This window comes from Apaloderma vittatum, unplaced genomic scaffold, assembly GCF_000703405.1.
Source record: "Apaloderma vittatum isolate BGI_N311 unplaced genomic scaffold, ASM70340v1 scaffold10024, whole genome shotgun sequence".
NCBI classification, from domain to species: Eukaryota; Metazoa; Chordata; class Aves; order Trogoniformes; family Trogonidae; genus Apaloderma; species Apaloderma vittatum.
In genome coordinates, this window is record NW_009712119.1 from 74,509 (window position 1) to 94,043 (window position 19,535).

Sequence of the window (19,535 nt, forward strand, 5' to 3'; positions counted from 1 at the left end):
CTGAACACCACATCTGTCTCTAGTGTTACAGAGAGGGAGAGAATAGGGATTCCCACTGAACCGGAGTCTGTGGACAGCAATGCCTATCCCCCGGCGGTTGTCATCTACATGGTGGATCCTTTCACCTACACTGCGGATGAGGAGTCTGCCTCGACCAACTTTTGGCTGTTAAGTTTGATGAGATGCTACACAGAAATGTTGGATAACTTGCCTGAGAATATGAGGAATTCTTTCATTCTCCAGGTAATTCCGCCCTCCTCTGTAACTTCACAGCATGCTTGTGACACATACACTGTGCTAAAAGATAAATGGGTGATAACGTGTAAAATTTAGGTGACGTTTACAGATCATTTTGTTGATGGTACAAGTCTATTAGAAAAACCACTTGGTTTTGTTTTGATGAGGAAATTCATTTAAGGCAGCCGCCGTGTCCTTGTGTCAGATCTGTTGCACGGTTCTAGCAGTCACGTGTGCTAGATGCTTCCTGCAGGGGGATTGCAGTTACTTAAGTTGCAACTTGGGTTCCCACTGCCAAAAATGTCCGGTTACTCCTTTTGATTACTTTCCATGTTGAGTTGTTTGCTTTATATATTTTCTTGATTTATACCGTTTAATCCAAAACGAGTATGTGAACTCAGACATTTAATGCATAATTTAACCATTGTGTTGTTATTATGTGCTTCTTAAAAAATAATTTACTGTGTAACTTGGCATATAATAATAGTTACTTGCTGGGGAATTACTTAAGACTTGAATTTGTGCAGAAAGGGAGCTTGGCCTGTTGCCCAGACTGCCTGCCTTTTGCCAGGCCTCTTCTCTCACAGCGGCTGAGGCTGAGTAAGTGGAGGGAGAACGGGAGGCCAGAGATTACAAGCCGTGCAACCTGTATACCTTATGCTCAACTGGGCTTAAAAGTATTTTAATTTAAAATATAGAAAAAAAAGGAAGTTATTACAGTGTCTCAGTTGGGCGCAGAAGACGTTTGGCATTTTTGGTAATCTTGACCTCATCGTTCCCTGAAACGATAAGGGCAGCTCTCACCAAAATATTTCAGGCCTGGGGATGAACTGAAAATGAGATTCACAGCTTGAGGTTGTGGTAGGCTGAAGGCAGTTTAATGGATTCAGACCTGAAGATACTAAAAATAAAATAGCCCTCGTTATCAGTGCCTGAAATACAAGAATATGTAAAGTGTGTGTTGAAATTGTACCTTAGTGTGTATAAGACCACTAATGGGCTTACCAACTCTTTCCAAATACTGTTTATTTTCAGGAGAGTTACCATTTGTTTCTTAGAATATGTGGCATTTTGCCAGTTCAAGTCAAAATGGTAGGCACTTTTCTCCAAGTAACAGGTAACATGATACAGTTACCAGCACAATATTCTCCCAGCTGTGCCACAGGATACACAAACCTAGTTATTTCAAAAGAATCAAACCCAAATGTTTTACAGATTTACTATGATTTATATAGAGAGTAGAAAAGCCCAGCTTCTGAAACTTTTGGATAAGAAGTTGTCTTTTAAAAACATGCAGTTGTGTTTAGTAAGTAGAATATGCCACCCAAGTTCCAGTGGTTCAAGCAGGAACTGTACAGTAGTAAAAGTTTCACAATACTTCAGTTTATCACTACTGAAAATGTCTGTTAAAATCTGCTTGGGACTCGTAGCGTTTGATACGACGTAAGAATTTTGCATTGACAGCTTCTGCTCCAAAAATCTCACTGTTCAAAAGAAAGGCATTTCCGCAAGCCATGCATTTCTCAACAGTGCAATAAAAATAGGTTTACGGGGATTTAATTCTGATTTTAAGAAGGATTTGAACTGAAAACATTACTTTTGTTACACTTTGTTTACTTCTGAAGGAGCGTTGTTCCATTTCCCCTTCCTGTTCTTGGTGTGCAGGTGGGTCTGACCACCAAGCTCAAATCCCATAGGCAGATCTTACTGCAGTTCTGTTTCTTGCTGGCTGAACATGTGAATTTAAGTGTCTTACTTCACAGTGCTTTCTGAAACGAGTAAAACTGAATAGCAGCATAAGATTGCTGAGCTTCCACTGTTTACTAAATGGAAAAGGAGAAAACAACCACAGAAATCATTATAATAGAATCTTAATTCTAACTCTCTACAGTCTTCTTTACGAGTGACATAGAGCACCGATTCCCACATGGCCAGCAAACAGAGCAATTCTAACCACAAAATAACCAACGAAACCTGTCTCAGCACAGCGCTCGGAACACCCTGCGCTGTGGCAGGCTGCCTGCAGATGAAGGTGTTGATCAGAAACAGTATTAAAAATCGAAAGGGGTTTGAGTACAGGTGTTGAGTTTTGGCCTGAGGATTAAAAAAATAAAATTACCCGCAAGATTTAGGATATTGCTTTTAAAAGCCACTGGTAGTTACTTCTTGGGGTACACTTTGGAAATGTTTTACATGTAATGAATTACGTGCCCCTTCCCAAGTTGCAGTAAGAATGAGAACATGGACTTTGGAAAAATAAAACAATCAGCGGGGAAACTACTCTGTTCCTTTTGTGTAGTCGATTGGGTTTCTCATTCAGGGATGTGTATCTCACAGAAAGCAAAATCCAGTTAAGAGTTTCTAGTTCTCTGCTGGTCGGCCATTGCTGAGGTACCGTAGCGCTGCTCAGGTACTGTCGCCCTGCGATCAGACTCTTCTGTTATGTGGGACAGTCGGAGTCACAGCTTGTGGAGAGGTTCTGCAGCCGTAAATACACCATTAGAATGGAAACAGCAGTTTTGTACCAGGGAACACAGTCGCTGAGGGGGGCAGCCTCTCGTGCGCCAGGGCAGCAGCCCTGACAGGAAGCCACAGAGACTGTAACGCGAGCGGCGGAGTGTCTGCGCTGGGAAATGCCGACTGAATGCGTGAGTCTGGTTGGATGTCAGTGAAGAGCTCTTTGAAGACTCCCATCACGTTCTGTTGTTTCCCTGAATTCTGTAGATTGTGCCTTGCCAGTACATGCTGCAGACAATGAAGGACGAGCAGGTTTTCTACATCCAGCACTTGAAGTCGCTGGCGTTCTCGGTGTACTGCCAGTGCAGGAGGCCGCTGCCCACGCAGATCCACATCAAGTCTCTCACGGGCTTTGGGCCGGCTGCCAGCATTGAGATGACCCTCAAAAATCCTGAGGTTAGTATTGGCGACGAGAAGATGAAAGCCTGTTAGTGAACTGTAGCTACTCTTCTCAAATACCAAAAAAAGAGTAAATACTTTCAGGAGTCTTCCTTCAAGGTGCAGAAGACAATGATAATATAAAGGGAAAAGGTAAGCTAAGGCTAAATAGAAAATAGTAAGAAAACTGTCAGACTACTTGCTTTCAAAATATTTTAAGCTTCTGGTTTTGAGTCATAAAGTAAAAGTTTAAAGATAAGTGTGAAAGAAGAGAAAATATATGCGCTCACTTGGGATTTGAGACATTTTGTAGCTTTAGTCTGTAGTACCCCTACAAGAAAGTGTTTATGTCCAACCTTTATTTCTAGACACGTATCTATGAACTAAGTTCCTGTGCCTAATTATGGTTATTATATTAATTCCCTGAGGTCATGGAGAAATCTCCCCATTTCAGTGGGTTTATCTGTCATCTGTTTTTAAAATTGTAAATATTCAAGGCCTGTTTCGGGAGTTTCAAGGATTTCAAAAGAAGAATAATCCATCCTACCTTCCCTGAGCGTTTTTCATTCTTTGAAAGATAACGAAGACTGTTTTATTTAGATTTAATGGACCAGCTAAACACTTAAACACTTATCTTGGGATAAAGACATGCTTGTTAGGGTTTAAAAACCTAGTTTCAAAATCATCATAAACGCAACCTATCAACATGTTTCATTACTCACATAAAACCATAAGCCGTCACTGGAAGTTTCTAAAAGCAGTATCACCCCGGGCGTCTCCACGTTCTCTCCTCATGCTTCCCCCAGAAAGGTGTCTGTTACTGCAGCGAGTTACAACAGTTGTACTGCAGCTACTGCGGTGGGAGGGGAAGAGCAATAACCCTGTGAGACCCCTGCAAGCAGCTCCCTCCCTCTAATTAATGTTCCTGTGCTGTGGCCGGGCTGGGATGCTGCTGGAAGCTGACCTAAGCAGAAATTCCATACCCCCTAACGTCTCTGAGAAAACACTGGGACTTGAAGCTGATTAACTTGCAGTTTGCATTTCATGTTTAATTTCCTGGAGATACAAAAGACACCAAAAAAGGGACAAATGCTTTCATGAGCAGCCTGTGTTCAGTGTACTTCACTACTTCATTCACCAGGTCTCTGTTTTTCCCATTTTACATGTGTTTGCCGTCAGTCTGCGCTGCAGATTTCTGAACTTTGCCTGAAAAATAAAGGAAATACCCTGACCATTTCTGAATTATTGAGCATGCTGGTCAGGCCCATCGTGGTTTTTTTCTTCAGAAAGGATTTAGGAGGTTTGTGTTTCTTGCATTAAATCATTTTTTATATGTCTGCTGACGATTGTGTTGACTTTATTGCAGAGGCCCAGCCCAATCCAGCTATACTCGCCTCCTTTCATCTTGGCACCCATCAAAGACAAACAGACAGAGCTGGGAGAAACATTCGGAGAGGCCAGTCAGAAATACAACGTGCTCTTTGTTGGATATTGTTTGTCTCACGATCAGCGCTGGCTTCTGGCATCCTGCACCGACCTTCATGGTGAATTGTTGGAAACCTGCATAGTTAATATTGATTTACCAAACAGGTAGAAACCTTTACTTTTCACGTTACATCTAGGTCTGTAGCTGTCACCCCTCGCTCTCGCAAGCTGCTTGCACATCCCATCTCATCGGGTTACCTGCCAATGTGATCACCATAAAGTTAACGTGATATTTCAGTGGCCACTTTTGTAACTTACACCACAGAGGAAACAAGTTACCGTGTTACACTTGCTTTATACAGGCTACCTACAAACCTCACCTTCGGGAACAACTGATGTGTTGCTCAGCACGTTGGTACCTCTTCCATGTCAGCGCAATTATAGTACTCGAGCAGACACTATTTTTTCTGCTGCTTGTTAGTAAAAGTTAGGCACTCCACAGAGCTGTAAGAGCTCCTGTGGAGGGTAAGCAGTGAAATAATCACATCAAATAGAAATCTGAATATTGTCCTTGATTCTCATCTTACTTTTTTTTTTAAAAAAAAAAAAAATAAAAAATCTTCTTTCACCTCCAGGTCAAGGAGGAGCAAGTTGTCTGCACGTAAAATCGGTCTGCAGAAGCTCTGGGAGTGGTGCATCGGCATCGTACAGATGACATCGCTGCCTTGGAGAGTTGTCATCGGGCGGCTCGGCCGCCTCGGCCACGGGGAGTTAAAAGGTACGAAGTGTCGGTGCTGGCACTGCCCGTGGCTTTGGAGCAAAGATGTGGCCTTAGCATGCGAGGCAGGACGACTCAGGGAATTGATCGTGAAACTTCAAAACTGGAAAATTGAGTGATAGTCCGACCCCAGCGCTGAATTTTTTACTGGTTTGCATAAACAATTTGCTTCGTACTCTGGCTTTGACAGTACTCCCTCATGCCTTGCACGTGTTGTGTAGATGCGGTACTATTTATCTGCACAGTGTGCTGCCAGGTGGAAGTCATGGGGTTTGTCACATCTTAGAAAAAGATCTGAACAAAAGTTATCTTGACAACAGAACAGAAACAGGATTCAATTCTGATTCCTAAACTTAACCATAAACTAAACAAACAAAAAATTCTTGCAAAAACGTTACTTGAAATTCATCCCTTTTTTTCCTGTGGTATACAAAGCTGACTGATAATCGGTGTTGACCAGCAATAAGGCACTCGGCAGCCGCAGAATAAAATACTGTGCGGTAACTGCCTGAGCAGCCATTGTGCAGAGCCCTGCACCTTGTCTGCGTGGGGAGGCAGCCCCGAATAGCAGAGAGGCAAAGACATGAAGGTGTTATTAATACTTGGCTATTTTCAAGCAAATGCTGGTCAAGTGAGAACTCCGTCCTGTTCTATCACGACGTTTACTCGTTTCAGACTGGAGTATCCTCCTTGGGGAATGTTCCCTGCAGACAATCAGCAAACAGCTGAAGGAGGTGTGCCGCATGTGTGGCATCTCAGCCGCGGACTCTCCTTCCATCCTCAGTGCCTGCTTAGTCGCCATGGAGCCCCAGGGGTCCTTTGTCGTGATGCCAGGTACGTTCTGTCCCGCTATGGAAATGCCAGGGAAATTCTTCCTTTATCATACTTCTCACTTGGATTCTGGGAGGCTTTGGAGTCCAACAAGATGACGCTGACTAGCATGGCTAAAGGTGGTAGAGAAAAGGTTGAGCTAGCAGAATTCCCCAAAATACCCCGGGGAGTGCGGGCTCCTGGGGAGAGGTGGCTGTGTGCCACTGTCACGCTGATGAGCTCGTCCTCGGGGAAGTGGTGTTTTGAGGCAGACCAGTTCTCCTCAGCTGAAAGGTGATGATGTAGGTGCCCTCTACACCGCCCGTCTGCAGCATGAAAGAGTAGGAGTGTGTGTAAATGGGAGGAAGGGTAAAACAACTTGCCTTTTCGTATGCTTCAGTTATTTAGAGTTCTGTTAGCAGCAGCAGTCCAAAGAGTTAAGCTCAAATGAAATTGCATTTTGAGGTTCCCTTTACTTATTTGTTGTAAGCATGTGCTTTACGTTTGGAAGTAAAAGACTACTACATGGAACAGAATTAAACGAGCCTGAAAATAACTCATCAAGCTGCATAATTTTCAAAGCAGAGATTTTGTAGCATGAGAAAAGAGCTGGCGAGTTATGTTTTCTTCATGTCAACCAAAGTGGAGTGTATTTCGTAATTATGTGGATATGTGTGTCAAAAATATATTTAACTTGCTCATTTCACAAATAAATCTTTGATTAAGGGTAAGCAGGATGAAAGCAAAGGTGGGGCATTGTATGGGAATTCACCAAGCTAAACAGTATCTTTACAACTTGCCATCTTAACTTCAAGCTCCTGTAGAAATATGTTCTTTTTAAGCTAAGAACCTCGAACCATGTGTATTAGCTTGCAAACCCAGATGAGATGCACAGAAATTGAGCTGAACGCAGAGCACGTGTTTTGAAGATGATGTAAATTAACGCCTCTGCCGTTGCTTCTGTCCTGGCAGATGCTGTCACCATGGGGTCGGTGTTTGGCCGGAGCACTGCGCTGAATCTGCAGTCCTCTCAGCTGAACACCCCTCAGGACGCCTCCTGCACGCACATCCTGGTTTTCCCAACCTCTGCTACTATCCAGGTAGCACCAGCAAATTACCCCAATGAGGATGGATTCAGCCCTACTAACGGTGAGTAAGCACGTCGCTCGTGTAAGAGGGGAGGTACTTGCGAGGTATCAGAACGTGAGCAGAGCTGTACCAGTCGTCAATCAAAAACCTGAGCAGAGCAATGCCCTCCCAGCGACCCCGCACCACCCTGATTTAATTTAAAGACAGCAGCAGCATACTTTGTCGTTAGCAGGATAGCAGACTGTGTTTTTTTCCTGACGTCTGTTCTCAGATAAACACGCTGGTTTATTCCAGAAGTGATAGGGACTGATCAATGTGTGAAATGGCCCAGACTATAAAGTGCTTTTCCTTGTTGTTGTGACTCGGTCCGGCCAACTCGCGTTGTACAGCAGTGGTTTGCTTCGTGCGATCTTGTCCAGCTCTTGTTAGGAAGGAGTACTTCCCTTAGAATTTGAATCTTCCTGTAAAGTGGGCAAAATAGACCAACCTAAGAATTCCTCATGTTAGCAGCGTGCTTTTTCAAGGGCATGTAATCCTCTAGCGTGTGTCAGCAGGACCCCGGTTAACGCTTCATATCAAATAAGTACTTTCCTAACTCCTTTGCCGTAAATCCTTAGAATGATTGTAAAATAACTTAAACCAAGAGTAACTTAACCCTCTCTAGTAGAAGTGTTTTATGAAGAGGGAAGTTACAGTAGAGAGGAAGAAAGGCCCGCTATTTTTAATGAAAGAGTCTGCTTTGATCTGTTCCTCCTGGAATTTCAGTGGGCCTCACGGAAGGGAAGTTACCCTCTTACTACTTGAGCAGCTGTCCTTTCAAGGCCCCAGAATCCTGACTGAATGCTGTGCTGACAAATATTTAACCTGCATTAACCTGCCCTTTAGTGCTTCAGATGCTAATTGGAATCAGGTACAAGAACTGGCGCTTTCCAAAATGGTGTTAAATTTAATTTTCTTAACTCTGTTCTACTTAATGATTAAACTGCTTCCTATGCTATTAGCCATCTCATTTATGCTTTGGAGGCTAAGCAGAGCATGACATTAGTTCTGTTTTGTTTACCGAGGTTGTAGGACAGAAGTTAATAAACTTAAGTTAATTCATTGCTCTTGCAATCCAGCATTTCTCTTCAGAAGATGAAGAAAAACAACCACCTGCCTGTTTCAGCACTAGTGCTTCAGGTGAAATTTAATTCAAGACACACACATCCTCTTCCATTTCCACGTGGAGTCAATTCTTCTTCTCCAAGAGAAATTATTTATTATAATAGGTAGAAATGCATGACTTAGTTAGGGCTCCACATGTTTGACTATAAATTTGGCTGTATTTCTAATTAATCGTTAATTCAGACAGCTCCGCTTTCTTTTTCTGTGCCCTAAAATGTCCTTTAGATGTCATTATGCTGTTTAAACGTCTTTGTTTGCCGAGAAATCTGAATAAGGAAAAAAAACCTATAAACCCTACTGCGATACCTGTAATTTTTTTCTATGTGTTTATAATGTCTTCACTTCCCATCACATAAATTGCTGGTGGTATCATAACCTGTGCTGGAACTGACTGAGTCACGGCACGTGCTTCTCACAGAGTGCAAACACATTTGTGCGGTATCTTCACACCCTTCCCACGTAGCGACATCAACCAAATTGAAATAGCGAGTTATGGTGCTACGCCTGGGTTTAGTTTGTGAGATGAAAGCAGAACGTCAGAAATCCCGGCGCGGTTTTTGAAATCATCCTGACGGTGATTGCTGGGGAGGGGGCGCGGGCCCAGCTGCCCGCACGGGCTCTCGCAGCCGGTTCCTGAAGCTGCTGCCGCGGCTCCCACACTATTTCGCACAGAGGTGCCCGAGCGTGGGCGGGTGGCGTGAGAAGCCTGAAGAGCAGCACCTGCTGGGAGTAACATATTGCAAGTATTTTTGTTAATGGATTTCTGTCACCAGCTGTTGTAGAGAGGTGTCGGTTTTTCCTGTTACAAAGTTCATTTTGTATTTTTATGAAGCTGGTTTGATGGGATTTTTATTCGCTCTGTGACCATTGTTTAAATTCATGATTTGAATAAATGTCTGCCAACTTTTCCTTTCAAGTCTGTGCGGTTGCAGTCAAAGGTACTAAGAAGGATTAAACAGTAAAGTGTTTTATCTCTGCTTTCATCTGTCTCTAGAGAGTATTAAAAAAAAAGGGAATGATAATAAAATTAAGGGAATGGCAAGAAATTACAAAAAAATCTTTAAAAAAATAAATGCAGCAAATTGGAAATTATTCATCTTTCTTTTCCTTTTCAGATGACATGTTTGACCTCCCATTCCCAGATGACATGGACAATGACATAAGAATTTTAATAACGGGGAACCTTCACTCTTCACCAAATTCCTCCCCAGTTCCTTCCCCTGGATCACCATCTGGCATTGGAGTGGGATCTCTTACTCTGCAGCACAGTAGGGTAAGGCTGTGGTACTTTTAAGGCATATGTTGTTTAAAATAAAATGGAAAAAAGACCCAAATCCCCCAACAAAATTCTCCAACATAATTAGGTCAACAGCAAGCAGAAATTAACATTAAAATTGAAGGTGCAGGTTAAATACTGTTGTAGAAGATGCCTCCGCCTTGACTACATCTCTAAAGTTAATTGTTAGCGTGCCTGGCAATTAAGAGGAAAAGAGAAGAAGGAAGAGGGAAGCTGTTGTTTTGGGTGGCAGAGCTGTATCTCGTGACCCTGTATTAGTTTAATCTGTGCTCATCCATTTTTTTCTGGCAACTCCGGAATGTCCCTGGCACAAAGTGACAGGTCTTAGAGAGAAAGGAGGCTGTGACAGCTCTGTTCCCCTGAGTTCCCAGGGGAGGCAAGACAGGAGATAATTCCCCTCGTAACACAGCAGAAGCTCCGCAGGTGCTGGATGTTTATGCAAATGTTGTTTTCTTAGTAAAAATTAGCCCAGAGCACACAGTTTAAGTTACTTTTGTTTGAAGTGGCTTTTATAAGGTTGGTTCCAACACCAGTGATTACTTAAAATGCAAATTGGTTTTGGTAATTCAGGGTATTTTTTGAACCAGCTTTAACATAATTTGGATTGTGTTTGATGCAGCTCTTTCACTCGTACACTTAATTGTGCAAGAGACTTTTAGCTGTACCCTTAAAATGGTTTCCTTCGCAATTATGTAGAAGTTTGGCAATTCATAATCTCCTGTGGAGAAGTTTATTCTAGAAATAGTAAATTTAAAGCAGTAGCTTTAATTTGATATGGCTTCTTTAATAAAATACTGTACTATTTAGTAAAGAAAGAGGCCAGCTTTTATACAAGAAACGGGTAATCCCATGCATTTAAAAGTTCTGGTTTAGTGATCTCTGACCACTGAAGTAACTGGCTCTGGATCTGTGCGGATCACCGGGGGCTTTAAACAGCCTCAAGAGAAACTGAAATCTGGTGCGAGAGGAAGGGCAGAGCAGACCCGGAGGGGCGGTGTGCGTGCTGCTCAGATACTTGCCTGTGACCGATGCTACTCATCCCGCCTCTGTGAGAAAGCACAGCGTTCTTCCAAAGTAAATAAGATACCTTAAGAGAGAATTCTCACTCAGAAGATGACTGACGGGTGGTAGTTTCACCACACGGAAGGAAAAAGTCCAGCTTGTATTTTCCTTGCAGCCTCTGCCCAAATGCATCAGTGGTCAGTTTCAGACATACAGAATTACTTCTGCATCAGCCACAGAAACGCTAATAGTGCATTTTGTGATCTCAGCACACAACCACCTTGCCCTGTGTTAATACCCCCAACCCACTTTTCAAAGGCTAAATAATTGCACATTGCTGTCACCTGGTTATTTCAAATTGGCATGTGGGCAAGTTAAAACTTCTACATTCTCTTACTAGATCCTTCAGCCATAAATCACAACTCATCAACTCATTACAATTTCTCGCTCTTAGTTAATTCAACAACCTCTGTTCTTGTACCACTTTCAGAAACGCGGTTACAAAACTTATTCTCAGTGGAACTCCTTAGAAGTAGCTCAGGAGCAGCACTGAAAGGTTAATGAGCAAAGAGCTTCGAGCCCTCAACGAGCCATTGCTAGATGAACCTGTCGTAGTAATTCAGTTTAACCATTAACAAGGGCCTAGTAATTGATGTGTAATTTTTGGTTTTAAAAAAGCAACTGCGTGTGATCATTACCTTGTGGGTCGGGGAAGGTCAAGCCTTCGTCCATGTAACCCGTAATTGATTGCTGCACTTTAGCAGTGGAAGCCCTGATTGTGCCGCAGCCGGGTTGGCGGGTAGTGCCCACAGCCGGGGCAGCTGTGGCTGTCTCCAGGCTTTATGGAGTGTTCAACCTTCCTTGATTTCTGATCAAGATACTGCTGTTGGGGAAGGACCCGCTTGAAGGACTAGCAGTGAAGGCTTTGTGATTAAGGCAGTTTCTGTGCAGCAGAGTCATTTTTCTCTTTACCTACTGACTTAGAAGATGTTTATGGATTAAGTGAACTGCTGTCTCGGTTCTTCTGAGATAAGTTACAAGCTAAAATCCTTCGCAGGCATGTTTTGGGGTTTTCCTCTATGGAATAAAAGCAAAATAATATAGGGTATTTCCAAAAAAAACAGAAGCATTTAAAATAGGAATGTATTCTAGAATGGAACTGCAGTCACCCTGAGACCTGAGGAGACCCTTGCGTGTGCGCGCACACACACACACACACACACACACGCACTCTGAGGTAAGCAAGGTCACACCAGCCTCAGATGTGGAATCTTCGTCGAGGTTTGCCTCTACAGAAATAAAATCACAACAGGCAGCTACAGGCAGCGATTCGAGTCTGATGAAATTAGTTCCAGTGGTTACTTGTTGTTGAACTCCACCCTGCAAATAATTCTTTGGTCCGTATATAAGAATATGAGTAACTAATACTGCAGAAATACAGTACATAAATAAATGAATAAGTGATACAAATTGAAAAGCAGGGCAGCTGATTTCTTTTCCCCAAACTTCCTCTCCTTGGCAGTAGAAATATAAACAAAGCACAGTAACTTCTGTGCAAGTGTCCCTAGCAAGGAATAGCAATGAGCTAACTGAAAAAGCAAACATAACCGAGCTTAGAAAGACGCACTCTCTATTCTTCCATATTTGAGTGTGTGACGCGTCCTGCCGCTGGCAGAGCTCGGGGCGATCTGCAGCACAGCCTGCTGGGTTTGGTGTGCGCAGGAAAAGCCTGTGAGGCTTTACAAACTTCAGTTCTACCCTGCCCTGCTCTCGGCCTGCGCACAAGCAGCTGTTCAGGTTCACAGTCTCAGCCCAGTCCCTCTGCATGACTCCGTAGCATCAAATGCCGTGTGTGCCCAGGTCAGTTTAGAAGATTAACGCTGCTGTTCGGGAATCTAAAGTGATCCTGGAATCTAAGCCTGGAGAACCCGACTACAGGGGAAAAAGGAAGGGACTAGGCAACTTTGCCTAAAATTCAGAAATGACTAAAGGATCGCTCGTTAATAACAAGACAGAACTAGATTAAATGCTGTGTCATTAGTAAACGAAATTAATGTTATGGCAGGGGCATGTAATGACTTACAAAAACCAAACCTGCTTTTTCAACTCTTCTTTCAGAGCCAGGGGGAGCGTCTCCTTTCCAGAGAAGCCCCTGAAGAACTGAAGCAGCAACCTCTTGCTCTCGGATACTTCGTATCAACTGCCAAAGCTGAGAATCTCCCACAGTGGTTCTGGTCATCCTGTCCTCAGGCACAAAACCAGTGTCCCCTCTTCCTGAAGGTCTGTCTTGGTGTCCTTTTACAGGGGAAGGAGAAAGAAAGTTCTGTTTGTATCCTGTGAATTTTCTTTGAAAACATTGGGTTTGCGTATTACTGCAACGGTACGGGAAATGGAAATGCAATTTTGCATTTCAATTTACTTGAGATAGCTGGCTATTAAAGTGTCATTCTCTGTTGCTGAAGCCCTTACCTGAAAACAGAGTATCAGCTTCTCAATGCAGAACCGTCAGAGCTGCATCCAGTATTACAGAGGTGTCCCAGAGCCTCAGGCAGGAGGCACATACTGTCTGTTCTGCCATCATCTGCCATCCAGTTATGACACATCAGTTAGAAGTCAGGAGGGAGAGTAGCACGTACACGTGGGGCATTTACCATCCATTTCTGTTCCGCTAGTTCTAAAAGTCGCACAGGGCAGTCTGTAGTGTGAGAGGGAAGCCGGACGTTCCCGTGCCGGAACTACAAGTGTTTGCAAGATGTGCACAGCAGAATTGGTACCGCTGCTGGAGATTCGCTGTCCCCTGACGAGTGTCATGCAGCTGCTGCTTTTGAATGAATCGAAAAAGTGGGAACTAGTGAGCTTGAGCCTGGAAAGATGAAAAATCCACCTCAACATCGCATTAACTATTTGAGCAAACAACATATGCAATAATACAGAACCACTTACTTTATCCATTCCCAGCTTAATTAACAAATAGCAAACATTTTTGCGTATCTCTTAACCCAATTCCTTCCTCTGTGTCTACCAGGCAATTACCAGAATAAGGTGTTCAGAGTTTCTCTGGTTTTTAACTCATGTAAAATAGGCGATTTTAGGACTGATGTTCCCAGTGACTTGCAGGCTGCAGATTCAGGACAGCATCTCCACCAGCAGAGTACTGAACCTCATTCCTTACACTCTGCACTTCTCGTGGATGGGTTTCCCTCAGGGACGTGGTTTTCTTTAAACCAACAGAATGCAGACCTCAGAATAATCTGAAAAATAAAGCACTGTGGTTTTGGAGCTAGAGATGAAGTTCTATGCAAAACTTAAAACTGCGGGGTTTTTCGTGAATGAGTAATCCAAAGGCTGTGCTTGAGTTCCAGCAGTAAAAACATCAGCAGCAGAGCTCCAGGCAACTTTATGAATCAGCTTGTACTAGATTTGTGCTAGAGAGAAGGAGCTGCCACCCTTCCCTACCCCGTCACCCTTCAGCCCAACACAATTGCTCTCTCAGATCTCGGCTGAATTAAATGTTTAATTTCACTTGGAACATACTGGTTTGGTTGGGACAACTGTAATAAAAGCGAAGGGCTGAATTCATGCCGTAACTTGGGCAGGGTTCAGGGAGCAGGGGGTGCCGTCTCCTTCATGCTGTCCGGCGCTGCAATTAGGAAACTCGCACGGCATGCGAGGCATACGGCATTCAAGCCATCGTCTGATTCGGATTAAGGATTTTTGAGGAGTTAAAGCATTTCACCTCTAACACGCGTGCCATAGTTGGAGGAGCATAAATGAGAGGTTTTGCCTTGGCAAGCCCTGTGGTGCGTTAGGCCACTACCCGCCGGCCAGGCTGCTCTGCCCCCGGCATGTGATCAGTGCGAGACCCCTTTCCCGCTCCGGGGCATGGACCGGACAGACGGAGGGGGCGCACAAGCAGAGCAGGACAGAGACTGTGCTCGGTGGGCGGGCGGGACACGGCTCTGTGACAGGTCTCTCTCTCCGACTTGGGAGTTGGAAGGCTCGGAACGGTGCGTTACTGAAATACCAAAAGAACCCCTGACACATCCCAAGTGTTTCCCCTCTTCGCTTCTTTCCTCACTAACATTAAAAACAGAATTCAGCATTCTTTAAAAAAGATCCTCGATTCTAGTCAAAAAGAGAAGTGGGTTTATTCAAATGTGTAAATCATTATGGAACGTGGAAATACGCATGGTTGTGGTGGGTTCAGCAAAGAACTGCCAGCTTTTCATGCTGTCCTGAGATAACTCAGAATATACTTGTTCGCTGTGAATGTTCAGAAGTAACTGAAGAGTTAATCCGTGGTTTTTTTCTTTTACACAGGCCTCTCTACATCACCATATCTCCGTAGCGCAGACAGATGAGCTTCTAGCTGCCAGAAATTCTCAGCGAGTTCCTCACCCCCTTGACTCTAAAACTACATCAGATGTCTTGAGGTAACACCTTTTAGGTTTTGGCATTTCCTCTGGCTCAGGCTCTGGCCTTTCAACTCAGCAAAATTACTTCTGGAGTTTGTCAGTATCTTATAGCTCTACTATGCCCTGCATGTGTATCTCAGAGCAGTGAGCAGTTCTTACTACAGCTGCCACCTCCACCACTGAAGAGCATAAGTTTTCCATACTGTGCAAAACTATGTAAAGAAAATAAACTTACCAAGCAGAGAGCTTGTTAAGTCCTCGCAAAGATTGTTCTGTTTAGCTTGAGGTCTAATCCAGACTGTGTCAATCAATACTTTTACTCAACAAACCAAGCTGAATTATAGAAGGATATAAAAGTACTTTCCTACAATACCAGTATTGTAGGAATTGGGATGCAAAGGAGACATTTTTCCTGAATTAATACGAGTTGCATATAATACTGCTCAAGGTCTAGAGGACTGCTCAAGGTCACTAGAGGACTGTCTGCCTCCATCCCACCTGCTGGGGAAGGAAAAAGATCTAATTTCTGGGACAGCAGACAGGGTGGAACACACCAGTGCACACACACGTACAGTTCACCAGGTAGAAAGGAGCAGCAGGAGACATGAAGAATGACCCAAGCAAATAGGTGGCGTGTGTAGTGTTCTGCAAGACCTGAACGGGCATCCTCGTAGAGGACTGAGCTCTCACAGCTGTCCTGAGGTACCGCGGTCTTGTCTTGAGCAAGAGGACAATGCAGTGCACATGGAAAGGACGAGATACAACAGACACAAGTTACAACGTGAGAAATTCTAACTGGATATGGGATCACACAAAACGTGTTGTCCAGTTCCAACGCAGGTGGCCCAGAGAGGCTGTGGAACCTCTGTCCTCAGAGGTGTTCAAGGCCCAAGGTTTGGAACACGGCGGTGTTGGAACCTCCAGGATTCCATAATGTCATGCTGTGTACTAGGGAGGGCCTGCAGGCAAATGGTTTGGGTCAAGCTGAAACATTAGAAAAACTAAAAATTCCTGCTTTCCCCCGTTTCAGTGAGTTTCCTGCTTTGCCAGAGCCACCAGCATTAGTGCAGCCAGGCAGTCCTCGTGACATCCTCTCTGCTAAGTTTCAGTAAACCTTGTGGAAAGGCAAGAGGGAAAGGAGGAAACAATTCCGGTGTCATTTCTCTCTGTTTCTCCCCCGCAGGTTCGTTCTGGAGCAGTACAATGCACTGTCCTGGCTTACGTGTAACCCTGCCACTCAGGATCGCAGCTCCTGCCTTCCTGTCCACTTCGTGGTGCTCACTCAGTTGTACAACGCCATCATGAATATACTTTAATAGATAGAAAAGCACTTGTTCTTCTGGCTTATTCTCCCCTCAACCTGAGAAACGTGCCACAGTCTGCAAAGATCACAGTTATGCTTCTCTTCAGACCAGTCCTGTGCTGTGCTTCTGTTCCTCCGAAAGCACATGTGAATTCTGCAGTGTTCAAAACTAAACACCCATCAACATCTCTGGCAGCTTCAGTCCAAAATCTGGGAACATCCAAGAACAGTGAACACACAGTAACCTCAAGCCAGTGTTAGTTTGGTGGCCCAGTAACTACTGGTCAGTGTGATTTATTTTTTTTTATATTTTATTTTTTTAAGGAAGACTACAGTATCTTTTTGCATTAGGAACTCTGATACAATCAACCAAGAGCAGTTTCATCGCGGCAAGTGAAAATACCGCGTAGTGACCAGTTCAGTTGTCCAAAACTGATTCTGTTGTCGATCGTCATAAACTGGGACTTTGCAGGAGGAAAAAAACAAAACAAAACCCACCACGCAGTTGTAGTCTCGTATAAATATTGGAGTTTTCTGTCTACCTGGAGTTCCTGTCAGAGTGGATTGGGATGAATGCATGCATTTGTTACCTGTCCATGTAGATATGAATGGTCTGGAGATACTTTATTTATTTTTAGGTTTGGGGAGGGGAGGGATTAAATTATAAAGGACCAGGAACAGTAGAAATACCTTAACAATCCAGCTCCGTTCCACTGTCGGGTTATTTATCTACGTACCTCTCGCTCTTCTGACCTAGAAATCAAAACAGAAGCTGGTAACAATCAGAGTCCAAGCGGGGAAGGGAAGCGTGTCCCGGTAAGGAGGATGCGGTTGTGTTTTAGGGAATTCTCACCTGCGTTTAGCCTGGTTAAAGCAAGAAGTGGCCAGTGTTCAATGAAGGATAACACTACCTAATGGAAGAAGAGTGAGAGAGAGGTAGGGAGGAAAAATACTTTAAAGCCCAGTGAAAGGGCAGATGGAAAGTGGTAAATTAATCTATTGTAGAGCTATGATTGAAATATATTTCCAGTAAATTTAGCGATGCTAGAAAACTATTTACTGAAACCCAAGTCGCCCTTGAATTCTGGGCGGACTCGTCCATGTACATATCCAAAAATGTGGTTTTTGTTTACACTAAATCAGTTACAAATCTGGTGTATTTTTTCTGACTATAGGAATATTATTTCAAAGAAATAATTTTTAAAAATTATATCATTAAATTAGTACTTGAAGTTATACCACTGTGGTGGAAAAGTTACTTTGTTTAGTAAAATGATGGCCATTGTAAAGGTTAATGGCTAATTGAAGTATTTTTATGACTCCTTCATTCCAGGCTTCAAGGGGTTTATATTTAAACCCCGTTTTCTAATGTTTGTCGTTGCACTGTGCAGCAGGCAGGGACTGCCTTACGCGAGGGGTCGGGCACTTTGATCAGGCTGTGTGACCTAGGTATCTATCTGTGGAGAAAAAACTACCAATTTTAAAGTTCTTCCAAAAGACTTTCATGTTCTGGTTAAAAAAAATGAAATTCTATGATTTTAAAAAGTATTTTTCTTGAGATGATGTAACATTTAAAACAAATTATATAAAATAATAAAAAAAAAAATAATTGCTTGTGTAATGAGAAGGTGAAGTCAGAGAAGTAACCTGTAAATGGATTATTGCATTCTCTGCGCCACACCTCCCATGTGGGATCCTCTTTGCAATGTATAGGTTAAAAAAAAAAAGAATCTGATATCAAACCATTTGTATCTAATGTGTACAGTGTAAAATTGACTTTAAAAATATTGCAGTACTATTTTTTCTTAATCAGAAAAGAAAATTCTCAAGGCCTTTTGAAGAGCATAAAAAGATTAAGATTGTAAACTTGTATAAAAAAAAATTAACTTGGGGAGGAAAAAATGTAAAGTAGACATTTGTAATCTTTTACCATTTGGGGGTTATTTGTTCCCAGGATTCATTTGAACTTTGGATTATTATTTTGTTTATTCTTTTTAAATGGGCCGTTTTTATCCAGGGGCGTTTCTTCCCCAGAAACCTGGTTCTAAGCAAAAATTAAAAATAAAAAAAGGGCAGCAAGGAGTAGTTTTCATCTGGTGTCTTTTATTTAATTTTTTTAAGTTAAGAGAAGCTGGTGACATATTTATACGTTTTTGTGCAAAATAAATGAATGGCAATAGATTTTAAAGAAAAATCTTATGTACTTCAGTGTGAAAAGTTCTGTATAATATTTCCCTTAAATATGCATTATTTTACTTGTGAGTTTTTTACTGAATTAATCTGAAATGTACAAGCCCTGGCTTTCCTACAGAGTGAAGAAAGTTATTTTATTTTTTTTTTTTATTTCTAACTTTGGAAATTCATGCCTAAATCAGAATTATTATTACAGTGGTTTGAGCTATAAAGGGGTGGGGGGGTGGGGGGGAATGTCCAGCATGCTTGTATGTATATTTCAGAACCTTTTTTAAATGTAAAAGCTGTACATTTCTGGGGAGTTCTGAATTTCCTTTTTGGTTTTGGTTTTTTGGGGTTGTTTTTTTTGTTTGTTTTTTTTTCCTCTGAGCATTTTGCAGTGAGCTTCTTTTATATATAGCCGACAATTTGAAAGAAAACAAAAAAAATGTGAAGTTCATTTTAAATCTACAGTATATCGCTGGTACAATACACTAAAAAAAAAGACTTTGATAAAAAGAAACAATAATAATAAAGACCTCCATTTTAAATGTCATTCATATATACCTTGTGGATGAGAGCTATATACTTTTACACACTTTTTTAGATGAATAAATTATTGAATTACTGAACCTGTTGGTGGAGTTCTATGAGTATTTTCTTTAATTTTTAACTTTTGGCATTGCTAGCGAAGGAGAGCTTGTGTTGCAAGGCAGAGATGCCCGGTGACGTGCCGGCAGCCGAAACGAAAGGCTCTTCCCTCCGTGTTTGCCTGGAGATGGGCAGCACTGCCCGCCCGGCCTCGCAGCTCCAGCGGGGGTCACCCTCCCCGGCGGAGCCCTAAAGCAGATCCAGGGTCGCGCGGCAGCAGCGCTTTGCTTTCAGATGGACAGCAAAGCAAACCAGAACCCTCCTTCTGTTGAAAATCGCGGCTCTTGTGAGAGGAAG

At 42.8% G+C, this 19,535-nt stretch overlaps 1 protein-coding gene across 1 annotated transcript in view; it reads left to right on the forward strand.

Annotated features, from left to right (window-relative positions):
* The window catches only part of MED13L (mediator complex subunit 13-like), a gene marked incomplete at its 5' end in the record, with an annotated part of 89,307 nt that extends 71,289 nt beyond the window's left edge, over positions 1 to 18,018 (forward strand). Inside the window, 10 exon segments of the mRNA XM_009867868.1 lie at positions 24 to 243; positions 2,962 to 3,150; positions 4,499 to 4,722; positions 5,193 to 5,335; positions 6,011 to 6,169; positions 7,118 to 7,294; positions 9,514 to 9,671; positions 12,816 to 12,977; positions 15,018 to 15,130; positions 16,296 to 18,018. Of these exon segments, the coding sequence (XP_009866170.1) occupies positions 24 to 243; positions 2,962 to 3,150; positions 4,499 to 4,722; positions 5,193 to 5,335; positions 6,011 to 6,169; positions 7,118 to 7,294; positions 9,514 to 9,671; positions 12,816 to 12,977; positions 15,018 to 15,130; positions 16,296 to 16,428 (1,678 nt within the window).
* Between the last annotated feature and the right edge of the window lie 1,517 nt (positions 18,019 to 19,535).